The sequence below is a fragment of the Ruditapes philippinarum genome, unplaced genomic scaffold, assembly GCF_026571515.1.
Source record: "Ruditapes philippinarum isolate M1 unplaced genomic scaffold, ASM2657151v2 ctg4842_1_1_1_1, whole genome shotgun sequence".
Classification (NCBI taxonomy): Eukaryota; Metazoa; Mollusca; class Bivalvia; order Venerida; family Veneridae; genus Ruditapes; species Ruditapes philippinarum.
Window position 1 is genome coordinate 145,433 of NW_026854363.1, and position 24,033 is coordinate 169,465.

General features: G+C 31.7%; 1 protein-coding gene across 5 annotated transcripts in view; it reads right to left on the reverse strand.

Moving 5' to 3' along the window:
- Positions 1–2,807: 2,807 nt before the first annotated feature.
- Positions 2,808–24,033, reverse strand: part of LOC132739958 (uncharacterized) — a 56,606-nt gene continuing 35,380 nt past the window's right edge. For 2 of the 5 annotated variants that reach the window (XM_060727805.1, XM_060727809.1), the window contains exons 5-9: positions 5,436–5,546; positions 5,033–5,105; positions 4,530–4,597; positions 3,967–3,991; positions 2,808–3,590 (exon numbers count right to left, since the gene is read on the reverse strand). In XM_060727805.1, coding sequence (XP_060583788.1) covers positions 3,524–3,590; positions 3,967–3,991; positions 4,530–4,597; positions 5,033–5,105; positions 5,436–5,546 — 344 coding nt within the window. In that variant the 3' untranslated portion in view covers positions 2,808–3,523. The remainder of the gene's footprint in view (positions 3,591–3,966; positions 3,992–4,529; positions 4,598–5,032; positions 5,106–5,435; positions 5,547–24,033) is intronic. The other 3 variants (XM_060727807.1, XM_060727811.1, XM_060727808.1) reach the window with 2 other exon arrangements.

The window sequence follows — 24,033 nt, forward strand, 5'->3', positions numbered from 1 at the left end:
ATTTATTTGTGCCACAGTTTGAACAAAATTCCCCGCCAATTCTATATTACAACAAGCAATTCATCATCAAGTTTTGCCAGTGCGTGCATCTTAAATGATTTTATGTAGGCATCATACTAATTAAATGAATAAAATAAAGTAATAACGTATGCTATCATAATATTATATAATATTAGTGTAGTTTGTCTCTTTTTTCTGCCGTGTTTATTTGAATGGTTCATGATAGCAGTTCCAACTCAGTTTCGTTTGGGTTTCATCATCCGACCATGTTTGATAATATTTTGGATACATTCTTCTTTCATTATAGCCCGCAACAAATTGATGTAAATGATTGAAAATTAATAGATGTGTGCCAAATGATTGCCGTTTAAAATAAAAACTTTAAACAATTGTTATAATTATTATCATTATAAACATGATTAGACGCCGTGTACATGCGGCGGCTAGTAGATATGCATTCGTCCATTCAGCAATGGGGAAAAGTTTAGTTTTGCTCTTCTTAATTTGTTTGTTTTAACTATTATAATAGATAGTTTATGTTCTCCTTGCCTATTTCTGCTTAAATTGTATGATGGAAAATAAAAAGACCCATAGATTTTAATGTTTATTTGTTATACTTTCCAGGCAATTGATGGGGGCATTTTAATAATTAAATGAATTAAACAAAACGCATTACTATATTATGTAATAATATTTCTGTCAAATATAATTAAAGTTTAATTCAAATTCTGCTCGAAAATTCAATGGATTTAATGATCAACTGTAGTAGAGATCATGTTATGGGTGTATCTTGACATATAAACGTCACGGTTTTGTCTTTTTCTTCTGCCGTATCTATTTAAATCGTTCAGGAAAGCAGTACCAATATTGTTTTGTTTTCTGTTTCATAATCCGACCATGTTAAATGTTTAAAAACATATAATCATCATCATCATCAACATAATAAGTTTACAAAATATGATTATTGTTATACTGATAGATGTAATTACTATTCAATCGTTTTAGAAATGTTAAATAAACATCTTTCAAATACACACAGAGAAAGTATTTTACGTTTTAAACTATACAGAATACAGGTATCAACAGTATGATAACAGTGTTATTACAAAAATTGACAGTTTTTTTATAAGAGTAGACAAAACTAAGTTGACAAGTAATAGAAAAGAAACATAGGTTATAGTAGACTTACTCATATAATCATTGTTCCCATATAATAAAGTTTATGGTTAAAAAAAAGAAATTAAAAAGAAACACAATAATCATGCAAAGAAATGATACCTTAGGTTGACCAATAAACAAAGGAGAATATACTCCAACGAACATATTCAATTCTCAGTTATCACGCTTTGGATTCAAGTAAACTTCTGTTGATGGTAAAATAAATAAAACATCTCCACAGGAACCATTAAATATTATTGTTAATGCACGTAGGTATTTATATCCATAAGTCGTTGTCTTCAAACCACTTGGCACTCAGAGCTGATGGTTAGAATCCCGACAGGGAGTTTTGACTCTTTCGTGTGAGGTTGCTAACCAGCTAGCCTACGGAACGTTGATGGGTCTACTAAGGTGCTCATTCGTGCCTGAAATATGCCGGATGGGCACCTGAGGTCTTCCTCCACCAGTAAAGCTGGAACGTTGCCATGTGACCTCTACCATGTCGGTTTGACTTAATACCAAGTCAAACAAACAAACAAATACTTATTGAATATACAAAACAACAGTCACTATTATCTGGACATATGAATATCTTTAAAAAGAAAAGAGACAACATGTATATATAATGCTAGGGACTGAACGTCTTAAAAGTATTCTAAGAATAATGAAAGTAAACATTTTACAATAAACAAATTACATGATTATATATCTGAAGTTTTCGATCTAAATTTGACTGCATATAACATAACATTTTGTGCCAGCTGTTTAACCACCAGACAGTGCTTTCTCAATATATGACGCATCAAACAAATCAAACAGAAACATATATTTTGAAGCTGAAATGCATAACCGTGATGTATCAAGTTAAAGAAGTAAGAGTAAGTCACACGCCTTGTAAATACAAATGAAATTCCAATTCTATATTTCTTTCATAAAACTCAAATACATACATTGTCGGTTCAGAAGTGTATGCCAATTACCGATTATTCCACAAACTTCCACGATCGCTAAACTTCTACGATCAAGGCAGTGAAGTTTTGCACGAAACAATATCTTTGCGTTGTCAAAATAATATGACTGAATATCAGTTAAGCGGAATAAACGCTACTTATGTGTTTAATACGATTAAGTATTTTGAAAAAAAAATATGTGTTAATTATTTCACGCCAATGTCAATGAAATATACTTACGTTACAACTATTTTGAAAATCATTTGATAGATTTAAAAATAACCAGATTTACAAGTTGTGATCCGTTCTTTGCTTTCAAATGTTCTGTGAATGTAATAGAATTTTTTGCATGATAGGACATTGGTATTTATATGTTTTGATAGATATATTCACCCAATAATATCCTGCCATTGATCTGGAAAACTTATAGTTCCTAATAATTGTAATTTCTATTAGCAGATCAGATTATCATATTCATAGTTATACGTTGCTCATCTAGACTTTTACCCTGAAGTTAGAGATAAAGGCATAAAATAACTGGAATCACCGTCAAAGAGGGTCAGCACCGGTACCAACACCTGATGTTGTGAGCATAAACAAAAGATGAAAGAATTAAATTTATTGAGTATGTTTATGAAAGGGCAACAAATTCAGACCCTCCTTTAATGTAAAATATGAGTAGAATAGGCTAAGAACATGTAAAGCTTTTTAGATTTTTTTGCTTTTTATATTTGTTACACATTAGCAACTAAAGTGCTATAAGATTGTTTGACAAAACATGCAGGAACATACTTGAAAAGTCAAATATAAAACAATATCATAATTCTGTTATATCTTCAAAAAATTAGAATGAGCCAAAATCCCTATAACCATTTGTCCTAAAAATTATGGAGGCTGATTTCTTCTATTTCGTGTCTTCGTGTCGTCGTCCCTCAAAACTCGAAGGCGAAGACATGAAAACACGAAAATATGTTAACTAATTTTGTCTTAGCCATCGACTTTTGAGTGCGCCGACACAAAGGCAAGATATATTTTAAGCAAAATAAAAATATTTTATAGGCGAGATATTTTTCTGTAGAATTATCGTGTTGGCGGAGAGAAATCTATATTTGTCGTGTTTTCGTGTCTTCGTCTCAAAATGCGAAAGTCTAAGACACGATAATTGGCCAATTTATCGAGTCTTCGTGTTTTTGCATCTAAAAAGTCGAAGGCGAAGGCACAAAATGGCAGAAATCAGCCACCATATAGAATAGGCATAAGGATGACATAACTCGTAGATATCCGGTTCTATAGTTGTTGAATTTATAAATCTCATTGTCATACATTTAGATAATGTCATTAAATAATGTGTTCATGATGTTAACTTTCATTATGCTTTAAGTCAGCAGGAGTCATCTCAAAATGTATCCATTTTTTCAGTTTACATCGGCATAAGTGTGGGGTATTTCTGATCCATGATCCATATCTTCATATTGTGATTGTCTGAAAGGAAGACATACAAGTGAAATCATTGATTTACATAATGTAATTATATTGAATTAAATAACATTAAAGTGCACTTAATAATACGTTATACCTTAAGATGCCGGTGCAAGTTTTTTTGTAACCTTGTTGCATCATTCTTTTACTCATAGGACATAAGCCTTTTATTCACCTTCAAATTGGATGTTCCTTATTTCTTTTTAATTAATTGATACGATCCTTTTTTCTGAATGAAATGTATCTAGTAATCAATTTGTGTGTATTGAAACCTTTAATCTTTAATGACGCATTCACATCTTATTAGCAGTATTGTGCAGTCCTAAATTTTTATTTTGGCTTTTACCTTTCGAGTACATTACCATGATTTTCTAATTACCTTATTGGTGATTCACTGGAACTCACTGAAACAATATATCAAATATATCAATATTACACAATATGTTTTGGCATCAAATGTGTCAATTAATAAAAATGTGTCGAAAATTACTTCTGATCCTAGTGCAGTCTCAGCATACTTTTATCAATTATAAATTAGCATGTAAATAGAGAAATAAATTACTTTTTTGTCTTACATTATGGTCAATCAATCCATTGTTTCTGTTCAAATGCTTTGCAAGTATGTACGAGGGCCTTCCGTAGAAATACAATCAACATTGCTATATTTTTAATAATTATACAGACATGCATATTCTTAATATTTATATCAAAATTGCTTCTGTTCACAAGATATAGTTCAGATAAAAGTTGTTTTTAATGTAAATATTTAAGGAGCATGTTTCAATTGGGCTTCTTTCAAAGTAAACCTATTTACTCTGTCAAGTTGTCTATTGTAATAGTCATGGGTTTTTTAAACATGACAGTTGTAGTTTTTATGCCATAAAATAGTTGCCTTGATATATGCCTTGCCTGATATATTCAGTGTAAAAAGAAATGCAATACCATTTAGCGAATCGTAGGCCATTCTTCTCTCCGTATTTGTTCTGTTTTCAAGTTGTTCATACGCATTCCTATAAGCATTTAATAAAAAAGAGCAAACAGTGGTATAGTCAGTATATCAAATTGAATATATAAAATTGATAGTTCCTGGCATTATACGCACTTAATGTAGATTGCTTTTGATTGAAAGCGCTTAAATGTAACTTTGAATAAATATCATAATTATTACATAATTGTAGACATAATTTTACTTTGGAGCTATCACATTAGTTCTCACTTTGGAATATTTCTTTTTTAAATTACTCAGAAACAAACGAATCATTATTATTTATGCATCTATGTTTATAAAACAAATCATCCATAACCTTGTACATTCATACGAAACCAAAATAGTCGTTTGAATATGTTTACAATTAATAAACCGCAACTGTTGATATAAAAGCTAAATACAAAATGCATAGGGGTTGAGAAAAGTCTTGAAATCTTAATTATAAGGAATAACTTACGCTGGCAGGGCCACGTCACTTATCTCTGTTTCTTGAAACTCAATTTGTTGAGGCTGATAATTCGTCCTGTCTCCTATATTTTATTAACATACATATAAACTTTTATACACCTGATGAATGTAGTTGTATTCACAGTATAAAGTTTTGAAGACAAGCGACTTTTGAAGAGCAATTTGAACTGTCATTTTGACGAATGAAACAGGTCTTACATTATGCTACTTTTTATAAGTGACATTCGTCATAGATTAAAACGATTAATACATAATTCATTTAGTTTCGAAAATATGAATCCTTGCTCACACAAAATCAATTATTTACTACAAAATATCAACAAAGTTTTTTCGCTTTTTAAAACAAGTGAAGTGTCAGTCATATATCACTATAAATCTAACGGACGGACTACCTGTTCTTTTAAAACGTAGATAAAAGTGTGTTAAACCCACTCCTAAAAGTATCCCAACAACTAATGCGGAAACCACAGCCCCCACTAAAGCAGCCGGTGAAACGCCAGTACCTGCAGTGAAATCTTAAATATGAACGTAAACATATTTTCTATGCAACCTTATTTCATCTTTCAAAGCCAGACGTTTTCAAGAGCCAAATTTTCTGTTGATACCATTGCTTCTAGAATCAAACGCTGTTAAAGGTTGCTAATACTTGCTTAACAAGTTGTATTAAATATTTGAAATCATAACTTAAAGACATTATTGGTAATAATAGCTTGAAAATCCCGATAAATATTCATAGAATAATTCATTTACTATACATAAAGTTAAAAAGTGAAAAGAAATAGTAATTCAAAATCGGTACTACAGCTTATTTCCTGTAAGTCTAGTATTGATTTTGTTTCACAACATCTTATTTTATATCTCTAAAACAAAAGAAACCCATAACTTTGTATTTAACATCGGTTGATACCAATACATCCTCGACTGTCCACCCGACTTTTGTACACATTCAAACACACAGAAACATAATACATGAACTAAAATTTTACCAATTTTAGAACTTGTGTTTCCATTGTCTTGCTTAGCTGTAATAGCTGCAATGAAAACAAACGAGGCGTAAAAAACACAATTAACATGCAGAAAAAAGGTCTGAAAATGTTCAACAAATAGGTTTGTGTGCACTGCTTTTCGGGTGATCATCAGAGATTTTAACAAGAGCGGCATTATGATCCTGCATCATTAAAACTATGTTAATATTGAAAACATGTATTCTAGAGGTATTCTTTTTCATTGAAATATCATTTGTTAGTTGACAAAAGAACTACCAATCAAGATCTATGTTAATATATTTATTTTTCAAAAGAAATTTGTTATGGAAAATATTGCCTGTTGGTCATAAATAGCGCCCTGAATCAATGAAGAGTTTTACATCCAAAAATCTCCAAAATACGGGTAAGAAACTATCCATTTATTTTTGGGAAAATGTTTCTACGTCCCACAAGGTTTTTGAAATTTTGGGACTGTTCAACTAAATCATGGTTACCAATTTTAAACTGTCTTTAATATCTAAATTATATCAACTGCAAAGAATAAAGAATAATATATGTAGTACAAATAATGACCCTTTTCTTTTTAAATTTGTTATTTGAGTACAACGTAGTAACGAATCAAATAATGACACTTATATTTCAATTTGATATTCAACTCCATTTAAACTTATATACATAAATAGCTATACTATTTAGATCTAATATAGATCACTTACTGACATAAGTGTAGAATCTCGGATTGTTTTCAGATGTGTAAGATTTTCCATATGGATCTCCACCAACTCTAACGGAACATTCGAATGCCAAATTGTTATCCCTGTTAGCATCGACTGTTGTAACGTGGTATCTGATTGAAGCAACTCTAGTATATCCACAATGATTATCACTGGTTGCTGTGCCCTCATCAAAGGTACCTTGTGGCGGTTGATAGTCAATAAATTCATCGCTAGGCGAAGTTTCAGAAGTTCTATGCCAGTGAATTATGGTTGTTGAACAGCTTCCTATATTAGCAGTACATGTCAGTTCCAACTCATCTCCTACCTCAGTTGTGGCCATGTTTGTTGGTGACATTCCTTCCACTATAAAACCATTCTTCCTTGTTATTAAAGATGTCACTTGTGGTTTTACTGGAATATTTACCAAAATCTATCATCCAACATAATTGTTAATTTTAAAACACTAGAGAACTAGAGAATCAAATAAAGTCATACTTATTATTTATATATTATTATTATTATTTATTAAAAGATGATTAGATCTATATATAAAGCCGTACTTATTCCAAAGTTGTGTACGCGCTGCATTGTGAAAGATGACACGAAATTGATATATCAAATGATGATATTGTTACAATACGTGTGTTTAATTTAAACATTGCTTAAGACACTTCAAATAAAACAATGCTAAAATTTCAAATGCTTAAAAATTTTATTTACATTTCAAATTCTAATATTTTTAAGATGTCATGACGAAAAATTAACATAGTTAATACAATTTACTCAATTCACAAAAGAGCTAATATTTCGAGAATCTATGTTAACCCATTACGCTATATGCACACCTTTTAACGCATTTTTCACCCCCCCCCCTTTTTTTTTTTTGTTGTCTCTAATGGTGAAAAAAATGCCTTATTTAGTCCCCCAACACTTGTTTTTGTTTGAGAAATGTTGTTAAAAAGTGACCACTTTTTCGGCGCGGCCCCCCAACCAAAAGATACATCAGGGGGTTGCCTGAAGGGGGATGTGCCCCTTCTGTTTGGGGGTTTGAGAGGCTATAAATGACCCCAGATTGATCATAAGGTAACGTGTAACCAACGCTGAAAAGCATTTGACTCTATCTCAATCCATTGAGAAGTTGCAGCACTTTGAAATCAACTTTGATGGAAAAAATCAACACAAAATAGTAATTTTTGGCAATTTTGAGATGTCCCCTCTTTGCCATTGAAACAGAAAATTTAAGCCTGAGCATGTTGTTTCAAGGGCAATGGTCCAGTCAACATTTGTGCCAAGTTTGATTAGTGTTGAAGCAGTTTTTATAGTATTATAGCAATTTGAACTTGTAACGGGAGACTTTTCAATGAAAACAGCCATTTTTTACAAAATGCTCATGAAGTAATGGGTTAAATGTCAAGGCCAACATATTCATGTACAAATTTTGATATTTGATCTTATAGAACAAAATTAATTAAGAAAGTTTATTTTCATAATGTACGCGTTTAACCATTAATTGCCTTAGTATAACCCTTACTTTGTATGAATTCACACAGATGAAACGGTTGTTAATTGTTATGCACGTGGTTTCTTAAAGCAAAAGTGACGTACATATATCCCTATGTAAAATATTGATACCTCATTAAAACGATATTTTGAAGTGTTTCTCTTAATATGGTTTACATTTACGCACATATTGTTGATCAACTTAATTAAAATTCCACTGATGATGTTTTAACTACAGCCACCGACAGAATTACTATTTTACTCCGAAACCGATGGCGATCTCGACGTCCCAAACCCTTGTGCGGAATGAATCTTCAACCGACGAAGTGAATAAATTGATCGAAAAAAGGAACATTAAATAGATTTTATATACAACATACAATATACCTTTACTCCAACATGAAGATATCCTTTTAAAACAACATCAAACCGATTCAATGGATTCTCCGATATACCAGTTGTTTTATGTCACTGTTCAATGTTTTAGTCCTTGTTCTTCATTCATCATGTACCCGGTTTTCATCTCATTAAACAGTAGGCCTTACATGTTATCAAACTAAACTAAATTAAATTATTCTAGAGCCAAATCGATTCGAGGAAAACATAAAAAGACCCTTATTTAGATTTATCAAAATACAGCATGAGGATCATTTTAATGTTAATGTCAGGTGAATAAAGATATATAGCCGTAACCTTTAAAAAGAGCCACCGCCTGGTGGGGGCAACGCTCGACTGTTTTTTAATTACTCTAAAAGTAAACGCATAAACAACTATTTAAAAATGTAGTAAAGAAATAAATAAGTTTTTTTCCTTTTTTTCAATTTTAATAGATAGGTCTAGCATGTCTAGTCACACTTGCTTTTCTTCCAAGTATGAATTTCCATAATTTTCAATGTTCAGTTTTACATGTGAAACTGTGCACATGGTCCATTTCATATAGCTGTATATCAAAGATAATAATAACTGTAGGTTACCTAATCAAAATTTAGGTCAGCTGAGATCAAACTAAAATTTACATCTGAAACTTTGCACATGGTACGAATCTCATAGCTGTGTATCAAAGGACAAAACAGAAGGTCAGTTTGACAAAATCTAGGCCAGCTGATATCAAAGTTTAATTTTACATCTAAACCTATGCAAAAAGTCTAAATTTTATAGCTGTATATCAACGGACCATAAGAAGGTCACTACATCTAAATCTATGTCAGCTGATATAAAAATTCAATTTTACATCTAAAACTGTGCACTTGATCTTAAGTCAATAGCTGTACATCAAAGGACAAGAACGTATGTCATTTCGTGAAATAATCTGGGTCAGGTGACAAGAAGGAAACCTCGAAAAGCTTTAGGTCAGCTGATATCAAACTTCAATTTTACATCTTAAACTGTCCATAAGGTCCAAATATTATAACTGTACATCAACGGGCAAAAAATAGGTCGTAGCACGTATGTCACCTCGTCAAATTATCTAGGTCAGCTGATATCAACGTTCAAAAGTAGGTTTCTTCGTCAAAATTTTGGTCAATTGATATCAAAGGTAAGTTTACCTCTAAAACTGTGCATAAGGTCCTAATTTCTATAGACACACTGAAGAGAGTTTTATTAATTTGACCTGGACGATCAAAGTCAAGTAAGTCAAGATGTCATCAACATTACTTAATATGTTTTTAAAGCTCATTCAAAGAATCAGTGCGATCTTGTTCTCTATCTCATTGTGGTTCCCGCCTAAATTGACATTTGGAACACCTTTTCATCCTATTACGAAGTTTCGCAAAATTACTTTTCCTGGATTTAAGCTCTTATCGCGTTCACCTTGTTTCATAAATACGATCGTAAAATACATTAAATTTGTCAGATTCCAGTATAATTAACACTATTTTAATAGATTACAGTCAAAAATTTACCTTTTTTACACAACTTATTCATTTAAACAGAATAGATGAAATGAAACGCTGAGTCAATATTAACTCCCGATATGATCCTGTTTCACATTTTTTTCCCCAAAATGGAATCATCAATTAGGATCCTTTACCCGAAATTTGATTTCAATTGAATTGTTTTGTTCAACGACTGCATAATTAAATTCCAATATCAAATATAACATGAACTTCGAAAGTGACAAATAGTGTGTGAAACATGCGACCGATAGCGTGTAGAAGTGTATAGTAAATTACAGTTGAAATTACGCAAACGCCGGGGATTTAATTAATATATACTATATATTACTATAGAGCTATGCATTATAAATTCCATAGAGCTAATTTCAACGCTGCCATGCCTTATTCATATAATAGCCCTAAACGATATGTATGAATTTACCGTAAGCTGTGAACACTGCATTATTTTCAGTTTCAGCAACACCTCCTGTTGTGGAACTTTTATACGACGATTCACATCTATAAGCTCTAGCATCATCACAAACAAAAATTCAACAGATTTTTCCAAGTAAGTTTTATTGATGTATTGTATTACATAGTAACATTATCTTATGGTTATTATATTTTCTTGTGTAACCCATCTCTTGAAATCTATTGAAATAATTTTTATATTAGAAGCTGCCTATAAAAGTTTTATCAAACCAATAAAATTGTTTCCAACCTGTCTTAATTATGAAAAGGTTTTCCAGGCATTTTTAAAATCACATAAAACTGGAATTCTTTTCAACTGATGTAACTGCATTAGCTGTGGAACTTTTATAAGACAATTCACATCTATAATAAAAAAACTTACCATATGCTGAAAATGTGGCATTTTTGTTAGATAACAGGAAGCCTCCTCCTCCTGCTGTAGTGGTTTTATAAGATACATCACATCTATAATACCTAGCATCATCACAAACTAACTTCTCGATATTCATAGACAATGAAAGATATGTGTTAGCAGGTGTTGAAGAATCCCATGATCCTTCAGCAACATAATCTTTACTAGCTTTGTTCTTATAGCTGTATGAATATCTTGTAGTTAACTTAGAGATAAGTTTCATCTATTACCTGATATCACCATTATATGCTTCATGTCAGCCTAATCAGTCATTATAATTTGATCCAGAAAGCGTAGTTGATTAAGTCTTCGTATCTGTATAAGGTAAATATTGTTAACATCTGTTTTAGTGATATCACATCTCATAGTTAGTGTTCCTGAACTACCTAGTAAAACTTTATCCTGAGAAATAGTGAAATCTATGCCGGTAACTGCAAATATACAAATGAAAAATCTATTATGATGACCATAATTATAAGAGAATTTTTCGGCATAAATAATTTTGTTTCGTAGACGGTACATTTACCTCCGACTTGCCTTGTACCGATTGATTAGAATGAGATAATTAATGATGCAGGGACTAATCGGGAATTACAAAATAAAATGGTTTCTATTTGTTCCATTATTTGTACTGAAAGGGATTCCACACAGGTTTTTTTGGAATATGGGACTAGAAATAACTATTTTCGAGATTATTAATTCATTTGATTGAGGTCTATACCAACAACATATATGCAAAATTTCAGATCATTAGCTCTCTCCTTTTTTCCAGAACAATTATTCTACTTGTGAAAGATGACCCAAAATTGGAAAGCGTTGCAACGCATTTCACTCAAATCGGACTGATACAAGTACAAACATACGATTTTCAATATATATTTATAAGTAAATTTCATATTTACCTTTTCTTTATATTTCTGTTTCAAGTTGATCTCTGTGAGAAATTAAAATTTTATGTTTTGAGGTTTTTGGACCTCAGTGGAGTTCCATTAATCACATAAGCGTACTAATAAAATAAATAACAAAATACTTGGTTTTAATCGTGCGGATTTAATTCATGTTTCCTATAAACTGAATATCATCTACGTTGATTTATTTTTTTAAAACTGTTAGTTTAATGGATTTCAGTCTAAGAAATGACATATCTATAAATGTATTCAGTTGTCCTACTATAGATTTTTACTGATATTCAAATTTAAGCGGAGCAGAAGTAATTTAGTTCCTCCGTTTATGGATATATGCTCTAACAACATAATTGGCATATAATCACTTTAGCACATCACCTTCGTGTTCAGAAAACGCTAGCTTGTCATCCTTATGTCATATTGTTATTGTATTTGTCCTAATGAATATGTAATATGAGAAAATGATATGTAAGCCCTCTCTCTCTCTCTCTCTCTCTCTCTCAGTTTGGCCAACATAAGGTTTCAAAATTCAGCGACACATTGTGCAATACATAAGGAATAAATTGGTTTAAAAAGGACAGGATATCATGTAGTAAGTACCGCTTACTAAATAAAAGAATCATTTAGATATCAATGGATGGTCATTTTATTATGTGTTACCATAGATCTGTTTGGAATACAATTATTACAAATGAAATCACCAATGAAGCAACAGTAAATAATTGTCTGATATAGTAAGGTTTTGAGTACAATACTGAATTATTTTGGGCGAATAGACAGCTGTCAAACCTATAATATTGGACGAGGTGCTAGATAGTCCTATAAAGTCAAAAGATTTTAGATATGCTATTGCTCAAAATACCTGTCATTTAAAAGAAACAAGACAAACTAGCACATTGCCCAAATCCCCAATAACTATTCCAATATTTTATTCGCACATTTTTATCTCAACATTTTAAACAATCAATCGTACGTATCTTCAATTCATTAAATCGAAACAGGTCTGTACTTCAGGGACAATAAAAATGTCAACCCGGGTATCAATTCACATATTTTAAGTGAAATACGATGATTATTACATGCATATCAATTACTTTGTAAATCATTGTAAAACAAATAAGAAATAATAAGTAAAGAAATCTTACCTAAGTTTTGTAAAATTATTACAATGATACTGGAATACTTTAAGCACTTCATTATGAATATTTACTACCAGTTTGACTAAAAAACGTGTTCAAATGTATATCCTTCAACGGTGTGTAGTGTAAATATACGTTAAACGAAATCAAATAGAGCCACAAATAGTTTATTGTTAATAAGAAGCATAGATCATTGACGGTATCTATCTGATTATAAGAAATCATTCGGTTACTACCTGTTGATCTACAAAGATTTGTCATGGACCAGTGCTCACAAAGAATTTAAACGGAATAATTATCCAATTGGTCAAAATTGTGGTTCGTGACATTAGACAGCTAAAAATGAAAAGTGGGTTATGCGATACCCTTTGATCTTTCAATGTTTTGAACATTGGTATTTATTTATAAACTTCTTCCTATAAAATTAAGTTATGGTTAATTGAACGAGCGAGAATAAGAATCACATTTTGGTTCAATATCAAATTTAACAATTTAAAACAAAAAATTGAAGTCCAATTTGAAAATTATTAGCGCAAATGTTCAGTTGTAGACTATACTTAACCTCAATAATAAAACACAAAATAATAAATCCTAAATGTTGAATATTGTAATTGCTCCTGATTTCTTTCCAATGTAAAACATAATGAAACTTATCAACGGTAATAAGACAAATGTACATTGTTAAATGAAACAATAAGTAACTTAAAAAAGATACTCGGCAGACCGAACTTTAACTGGTTTATTTTGCATATAGTATCTTAGTAAACATGGAAATAGAATCATAAAGATTGTTATAATGAGCCTATGATTGAATTTTACGTTTAAATTTTTTAGATATTAGAACCATATGCACATGTTGGCCCATACAAAGTATAAAATGTAAAGTTTGAAGTAAATCATTTAAAAGTAAAGGAGTACAAACAAAACAATTCATTTCGTGCTCAATTTATTTCGTCTCATTTCATTTTTACTGCCATGTAATTATTTTATTTCTATTTTAATTGTGAATGTCGTTTTAGCTCAAAGAAAATCATTAAAGCAATTGAAGTAATTAAATCGAAATTTTTATAGAAAGTTTATAAATGTCAACGTTTTGTTGATACGAAAATACCAGAATCAACAGATTTGCAACACCTTTGGAAATAACGAAAGAAACCTAAAATCCGAAAATAGTACAAAAAGAAAGCTTTCTAATCTTTGACAAACATTAATTATAAACTAACCATTAAATCGTTAGCAGACATATAGATACTTCATAAATATGTAAAATACATGAAAATTATAAATTTTGTATCCATATCACAAAATATAACTGATAATACCGGAAAAGTTTATTTTCTTGTGAGATTTTCACTATTTTCATGCGCGTGAGAAAACGGGAGCGTGGACGTACAAGTTTGTAAGTGGTGGTTTCGTTAATGTTTCTGAAATTTAACTTGTTATTAAAAGAACTTATGAATGCTGATGTAGTTCGTTTCCAGACTCCTTTAGATCTATAAAAAATTTGACGCGAATACCATATTAATGGCCAATCATATTCCGAGAGTTCATATTGTAATTTCAAACTGACCAATGACACTTGTACATATCATCAGCTCTCCCCTGTAAATTCCGCCGGAAAAAAGACTTGACACACTTTCAACAACAATAGTTTTACACACAAGTAGACAATTGGGAACAATTCTGGAATATAATATTGATTAAATGCACCGCTTATATATGAGCAAATAACAAGTGTTAAATTTAGATACAGATGACATGAAAGTTGCCTTTAAAATAAATAGAGTAAAATAAACTGAAAAACACATGTTATATGCCTTATTAGATTGTATAAGTTGTTTGCCGGTAAACATTTCATTGAAAATTCATTACAATACAGCCTACTATCAATAGTTTCAGTGTTTCCTGGTGCATCTATTTAAATACGTTATAATTATAGATATTTATCTTTTCTTGCTTTACAAAGCGTTAAAAACTCCTAAAGTATGACCCCCACATGTTAAAAATAATATCTTATTCAACCAGATGAACATGAAACTGAAATTGTACCGTGTTAACCGTTTTGAAAAGAATTATGAATGTATGGAGGGTTCGGTTCTAATTTGTTATCGTGTCTATTCGGACGATGTCTCTTTTTTCCTGTTTAACATCGTGAAACATAAATTTTCCCGCCAAAGACAGGTAGTTAATAACGCGCCAATATGTGTATTCTATAACAAATTGCATCACTGAACGTTAAACAGGTAATGTACATGATATAGAATTTCTAGTTCGTTTAGTTTGCAAGCAAAATATGCTTTTTAGAAAGGATTTTAAGATAAACAAATTTCACCACCCCATGCTGGCCACTTGGAAACATTAATAAAGCGTTTGTATGGCTAGATTGTTAAATAACGTCTTGTTCGATAATTGGCGAATGACGATTTCATCAGGAGTCGGATCTTTTCGGGACTTAAATAAATAAAAATGCCCGAATCGATCAGTGATTAATTGACTGATAGAACAACTTAAAGAAAGAAAGAAAGAAAGAAAGAACGAACGAACGAATGAATGAATGAACTGGTAAAGAATATATATCACTTAGATAAAATGTAAGAAAATATATCAAATAAATGAATACATAAATACAAAAATCAAGAGTAGATAAATAAATGAATATTAAAAATTCAATTGAATATAATATGCACGTTACATTGCAATATATTGTGTACATTCATTTTAGATAAGAGCCGCCACTTTGATTGTCGCTAGTTGCTGTGCCATTGTCGCCGGGCCACTCATTCGGGGATATAATGACAACATGGGTCGACAGATTTTAAATGGGTTTAACATCGTCATGGAAACATGGAAAGATACGCTCCTGTAATAAATGACATAGACAAAACAATATAAATACAATGTCAAAATAGGAGATTAGCAATACACATTCATAATATCAAAGCAATGCACGACAAACATTACATAATTATTATAGTTTCAAATACACATGATTACCTGTAGATATATTTATATCTAACTACATAATGGATGTTTAATTTTTCAGCAAAAAATATCTTGTTTACATTTTCAAAGTATGGCGGATATCACTTGATCGAATGTGATTGGTTAATATGCTCGTGCGGGGAAATCAAAACGTTAGATACATTACAGGTGTAAAAGGGATAACTATTGGTAAATAGCTAATACAGGTGTTCGACTACCAATATCTAATACAGGTCTACGACTACCACTACGCCTACACAAGCTACTATCTATATAATTGGTGTTCAGATTTACTAATATTTAATTGCAATATTATGTTATTATGACTAGTCGTATATTTCTTTATGTATCTGAAACAGAATAAACATTAAGGTATACAAAAACAATCATGTTATAACATAGTTATACATTAACCCTATGACACCATCATCGAATGTACCAGGCGCTGGCTGGTACTCCATAAATTCATCATATCCGCCACTGGATAATCGTGCTTGAGAGGCTGCCTATATTAGAGGTACAGCTGAGTTCCAGTTCGTCTCCAACTTTAAACGGGGCAACTTCATTTGATGATGACCCTTGTACAATAAAACCATTCTTCCTGGCAATCAATGAAGACACTTTGGGTTTACTAGTAAATATACAATATCATAGGTTTCACATAATGTAGACCTTAATGGTCATTGAGTGTGAAGTTTAACATGTTTAGTATTCAATACATGTATGAATATTAGTATGTATCAACTGGCGAAGAAACTTGATCAGTTTATAATTGATTGATCTTGAAGTTCGTGATAGTGCGGGATGCTATGTTATTTTGGTAGGTAATCTTATTGATCAGTTTGAAAAGTAAACGTACAATGACCAACCAAAAGTTGAGAATGTTTGATGTTACAGCCACTGTTGTGGAGCTTTTATATGTCAATTCACATCTATAAAACCTGGCATCATCACAAACTAACTTCTCCATGTTCATAGTCAATGCAAGATACGTGTTAGCAGGTGTTGTAGAATCACATGATCCACCAGCAACAAAGTCTTTAGTACCTGCTACAACTTAAATATCTTGTAGTAATGTTGGAGTTTCATTAAGTCCTGATTCAATTTATGCTAATGTCTGCCAATCATTAGGATTTGATCCAGAAAGTGTGGTTGTTATAATTATTCGTATCTGTATAAGGTAAATATTGTTAACATCTGTTTCATAGTTAATGTTCCTGTACTACCAATCAATATCTTTTCCTTAATAATGGTGAATTCAGTGCCAGTAACTGCAAAAGTATAAAATGAAAAATGTTTTCATTGCATTTCTATCATAATACATAAAATAGTATCTGTTTAAATTAATCGTGGCATTTTTGTGAATTCAACTGTTAACTGCCATTGCTTTTTATTAATGTCTTAATTGATAAACGGTGAAACATTTATTTTTTACAGAATCAAAATGAAGGGTTTGGGATAATTTAGATAAATACGTGAAATAATACTACTTGGCAAATAAACTTTATTTACATCAAACTTTGATAACAACAAACCAATGAAAATTAAGTTTCATTGAATTATTATTACATTTTCATGGAGACTCCAAAACGTTTCTCTGCCCGAATATGCACTAAACAGGTGTTTTCCAACTTCAGGGTTTTATTATTTGGTGGTAGGTGCTCTTCGGAGCATATGTTTCATAAAGTTACGTCAGAAGTAGTCGCCTGGTACAGGTGTATATTTTATGCAAAACATTGTTTCGCTATCCTAACGTTAATATATTTAATCTTCGAAAAAATATAATATTTAAGCAGGAAAAGTTACGTGACACACACATGCTCAGAAACATGTGTATCTTCTGTTTCCAAATTCGTCTAATTCGAACGCAGCAAAAACAGTTTTGAAATGGCCATAACTTTTGAGTTCGAACACGTGACATCCTTTGATATACCATCGAGGCCGAGTTCAATTACCATGGACTGTACAGAAGCCAATATGTGCCACAAACACGGTTACGTTTTTTACACTACGGCCGTTGAAAGAATTTTTAAAAAAAATCTCACTAACCGGATTAAAAAAAACCCGTATATTCCTTACTAATACTAATATTATGACATTTCCGCGTTGAACATTGAAGTTTTTCATTGTGTTAACCTTTATAATTCTTGATGACGAATCCCATTTGAATGACTTTTGCGAACGGTAAAATGCTTTTTGTCAAATATAGAACGTTAACTATCAGAGCCCCGCCCGGCTTTCCAAACTAGGTTGTAATGTGCATAAGAAGTAGTTCAACTGATTTTATATTCTGAAATGTGTCCAGGTGAGTGAGTAAAATAATCAATTATTTGGTTAGATAAAGGATTTGGAAATCGAAACCCTTGGACAATCGATTCCATTGCAAACTCACCAAAGCACGTTTCGATGGAACCGTTCACCCTTTTGGGGTGTCCCTATCCTCTTTCTACCCCTTAAATAGACTCTGTTTTTCAATACAAACCTTTAAAAGGTAACCAAATGTAAAGTATTATCATTTCTATCTACGTATTACTTATATAGAATAAATGCAAATGAGGTTTGAACTACATATCAACTTAAAAGCTTCACTTAACTACTACATTGCATGTAATAAAATTAAAATACAAGTTGACTTTCATTTCAGATTTTCCTTTCGCGTTTTTGGCTTTGCTGTGTTTCATGAATTGCTGCGCTTCTGGACTTGCTGCGGTTTTCAACTTGCTGCGCTTATGGGGACTTGTTTCATCCTTGGAGAATTGTAGCACCTCTTGGGACTTGCTTCGACTCTTCTCACAGTTACTTCCTCTGACGTCCGGCGGATCTCACTTAGACAATAATGAAAGGTCCTTTAGGAATAGATTTTTGTTGTTTTTCCCCGATCTTCTACTAACGAACATCATGTTACTTTATTTAATTCAATATATAAAGTTTAGCAACTCCAACCTGGTAGAAAAAAATTGACATGAAGTAACAAAAAAATCGACGTCGCAGTAAAATAAGACAAAGACTGATTAGTGCGTTTCTGTTATGATAACGCACTTTATTACTTATAACTTGCGTTTAAATAGACTATCAAAATAAAATAAAGTGCAAATAAAAGCTGTCCTGAATGTCCTAAAACTGTTAAAAGAATAAAGCCCATCAGATTCGTGCTGTTGAAACAAGAATACAAAACAAACGATAAAAAAAAATATCAAATTTGAAAAGCAAATTTATCTTGATAATAGTTCTATATCACGTATTAATCTTAGCTGTCTTATTTATTTTTTTCTTTCGCAAATCTATTTTACCGATTGTCAATTACCACATAAGTGAAATCATAGGCACTTAAAATTGAATTCACAAATATTTCAAGGTTCATTGTGGCATAAACTATATAAATGCAATGAAAAACACGCTTTATATTTATACTTTTATATAAAATTCCACAGCAGGCACTATCATGTCAGTTAAAAAGAATACAACTCTTTCAACGTATGGTAAGTGTATTATTTTGTTTAGTTATGTTAATATCATACTTTTTATGGCAAATGAATATATGTTACAATTGAGACATTTGTTTTATTTGCATCTCAAGTCATGATTATATACATTCGTACATGAAAATTAGAAAAACAAAACTTACGTAAGACATATGAAATAAAAGATTAACAGCATGGCCTCGATATTATTTTTTTAATCATGTGGTATGGGGTCATGCTTACATCATTATCATTATTCAATAATTTAACAATTTTGAATTGATTTATCAGAGAAACCAAATAACAATGTTAATTATATAACAAAAACTTTATTTCAGACGACGATATGATTAAACATTGTTCCCATATAATAAACAATTTGTTTAAAATAAGAAATTAAAAAGAAACACAATAATCATACAAAGAAATGATACCTTAGGTTGACCAATAAACATCCAACGCACATATATAATTCTCAGTCATCGCGCTTTGTATTCAGGTAAAATTCTATTGATAGTATAATGACTAAAATATCTCCGCAGCCTGCCGTTTTACTAGATACGTCTATATTTTCAATTTCTTCATTTTCTTTTTCAGATGCAGACACTTGGTTAACATATGATCTTTCCGACGTAAGTATGTTTTCTTTTTCAGATGCAGGCGATGGAGGATCTTCACAGGTAAGTATTTTCTCTTTTTCAGATCGGGTAGTTGCATAATCTAAAGGCTCTTTATCCAAGACTACTACTTCATGTAATTGGCATATGACGGTTCTTGCATTGACCTTTAAAGGTTTTGCTGTTAGGTTGCATAATCGAACGGGAATTCTAGCAGTTTTTCCAGGATTGTCTAATCTAACAACACGAGGGCATACTGTTGGTTTGTCAAAATTAGTAGTGTCTATATTTTCCGTGACAGCTGAATTGGTGTTAGATGTCTTCCTCAGAAGTCCAGTTACAGTTTTCACTTCCATTGGTTTCAAAGTAAACTCCTTTGTCGACTTAACATTACCCACACATGAATTGACAATTGCACTAAATGCTGTTTTCCATTCAGGTGGTACATCATCAATCATGTTCGCATTTCTCTGAAACCATCGAGAACTCTCCCGAATGACATTTGTTCCGACAATTACTGGGATTGTTTTGTTATATTCAGTATCATCCACTACTAGAAGTGGTACAAATATTCCTTCCATTTCACTATTGGGTATTTTCACTTCAAATTCTATGTAGCACTTGCTCCGGTAACATTTAATTCAAAATCTTCTATTTGATGTAACATTGGTTTATTTTCCATTTGATTGTAATATGTATCCGAAATAGTGCTGACCATTGATCCAGTATCAATTAAGGCTTTTGCAACCACATTTTCTATGACAATAGTACTTTCATTTGCTGCTCCAACAATTCTTTCTTTTAATTTATTTGTAACTGGGCATTTTATTTCTGTGCTCCCATCGAGCCCTCCGATGAAAGCCGCTTCACGTTTAAATCACTTTTCACTTCTTCTTTATCTGTCTCCTTTCTCTGTGTTGATTCTTGCTGTCCATCTCTTGTTATGTCTCTTCTTCCTCTCCATTGACTTCTAAATCCACCTCTGTATGGTCTCCGATATGTATATCCACTTCTAAAGTTCAAACTTTGGTTTTGGTTTTGACTTTTGAGTTTTCCAACATCAGTTTCTATTATTTTAAGTCTATCAAGTACCTCCTGCAAAACATTCAGCTTTTCATCTGTTTCTTGTTGATTCACATTCGCACTAATATGCCTCTCTTTACTCTCATCTAAACATCTTTTCTCTTCTTCCTCTTCTAACCTTGCTTTCTTGCGTAACTTTTCAAACGCATCTGTTGATTCATATGATACTCTTGTGGCCATCTTTAACTTCTCTGATCTTAATCCTCTCCAGAATCTTTCCTTATACTTACTATCCCTCTTACTCTTATCTATCTCACCTTGCTCAACAGCTCGTTGGAATAGTGTCTCAACCCTTACTCCCCATAGTGAACATGATTCTCCTTCTTTTTGTCTTGATGAATAAAAATTTTGAACAATCTTATCACCAGTTTTAATATCTCCATACAAGTCATTAAGCTTCTCAATAATCTCCTCTGTTGTTGCTGTAGGTTTCAAAGTTAACAATACTTGACGTGTTTCACCTTGAAGAGAGTTGCGAACAGCCTGTACTAATGCATAATCTGGATACATCATAGATTCAACTAAACACGATATTTTCATCCTCCACTGTTCAAAATGATTTCCATTAAAAGGTGGTATTTTAGGTTGTCCAACCTTAAATAGAGGAAAATCCTCCTTCTTCTGTCTATACTTGCCATCATTAAATCCTGTCTTGTTATCTAACTCTGTCATTCCAATTCTATCCGGAATATAAGGTTCTTCAAATGTTCTTGTTGCACCTCTCTCATCTCTTCGCAGTATTACATTTTCGTCTACAAATATATCATTTCCTCTTTGTTTCTCTGTTCTTTTTCTTATTTCATCTATTCCTGTCTCTACTCTATCCTTTAACAACTTTTCTTTCTCCGATAAAAGCTTCAATTTCATTCTTAATGCTTCATCTTCTTTCTTTTTAACTAACATTAATCTTTCAAGCCTCTCATTCTCATTCCGTTTCATATTCAAATCTGCTTCCTGACTTTCTAATAGCTTTATTCTTTCACTTAATTCTCTCTCCGCTCTCCTCTTATTTTCAATTTCAGCTTCAAGTCTCGATTGATTCTCAATAAATAATCTGTTTTTCTTCATTTCTATTTCTTGTAGTTTCCTTAGTTTCAAACTTTCTCTTTCAACAGAACTAGACTGACTTCTTATCTCTTCATTTTCGTTTTTTATTTCATTTAACCTGGTGCTTAAATTCATTTCACTTTGATCTTTTCTATAACGTTTCAACTGTGTTGTACTTGTATTTGATAAGTCATCCTCATATTCAATTGATTTTCCTTTTTCTTTCCTATCTGTGATTCGTTTGCTTGATGTTCGTAACTGTTCCTCTAATCCTCCTCTAGATCCTTCTTTTTCCTCTCTTAATTCTCCTAAAGTTTTATCGAGCATTTCTATGTGATTATCCAAAAACGCAAAATTGCTTTCCAATGATTTGTTTTGATCCTTTTCATGAGCTTTCAATCCCTGAATATCATGTAAAGTGGACAAATGTAAAAATTCATCAATCGTATTCAGATCTGATATATTGCTTTCTTTGTCACTCTCATGGTCACCATTGTTATCCATATATCCCTGTTCACCATAATTTCTTTCAAGTTGAGATTGAACAGTTTGAGTTTCAAACCTTTCTAATTCTTCTAATCTTTGTCTATCCCTCCGTGTCATTTCTTCTTGCAGTTGTCTTTCTCTTGTTCTTTCTCTTAATATTCTTCTCAATTCCCGTTCAGTTAAAGCTTCTGCCATATTTACTTTTTACACAATATCCCTTTCAGAATAACTGCACAAAACCACAATACACTTCAAATGATATGTTTTATATAGTATATTTGTAACGTGTCTCGTATTCCACACCATACATATAATTCTATGCAAAATAGTTCTATAACACTGTTTATGTCCAATACTACACTCCATATATATTACACAATATTATTTACAGCATTACGTATACGAGGGATGATCAAAAATTAACCGGACTTTGTAAATGATTCTTTACCTGTTAAATGAATTTACATAAAAATACACAGAAAATAAATCGGAATCTATCTCCTGAATGATACAAAAAATACCAACAAGAAATATTAACAAAGAAAAAAGTTATGCTGTTATTGGCATGTACATGCAAAGCAATGCGGCGCACGGTATAACTTTGAAATTGACGTTAACGACGTCACATGCGTATTTTCCTTAACGGAGCAGCTTTTTACTCATTCACGGAGTAGGCAAATATGTGGCACGGTCATGTTATTGATGCGGCGGATCCACTGCCTATATATATCTGTACAAGTGGGTATCATAATTATTGTCTTGTAAAAGAATGGATGATGATAAAGAGCTCCTGTAATGACGCAAACTTCCGTTCTTTCCTTCTGTAACTTGATTGTTGGAAAAATCGCACTAGCAATAAACTATATTATGTATTACAAATAATGTAAAATAATGTTGCTGAATGATAATGTATCGTGCATAAGAAAAAATAAAAGAATAATACAACTCTGAACAAAATTGTCATTATTTCAAAATAAATAAAACGCATAGCCAATTTGAACAGTGGCTGTTAAATTGTTGACACAATTTCTCCATAAAACTACTGCGTAAAATAAGAAAATAATTGATACAATTGTACCCAAGAATACAATATATGTAATTAATGCATTAACTATTATCATTTAAAAATCCTCAGAGTTGACTGCACCGTCCCGTAGCTACTGTCGAAAATCGTTGACAATGTCCGCAGTCAATCGGTTGTCATTTTTCAACGTCTTGGCGATTGACGTCACAAACGTCCTTGAAAATTTCTTTTTTCTGTTTCTCCCATACTTGCTTTCTATTCGTCTATTACCCTTTCTTAATTCT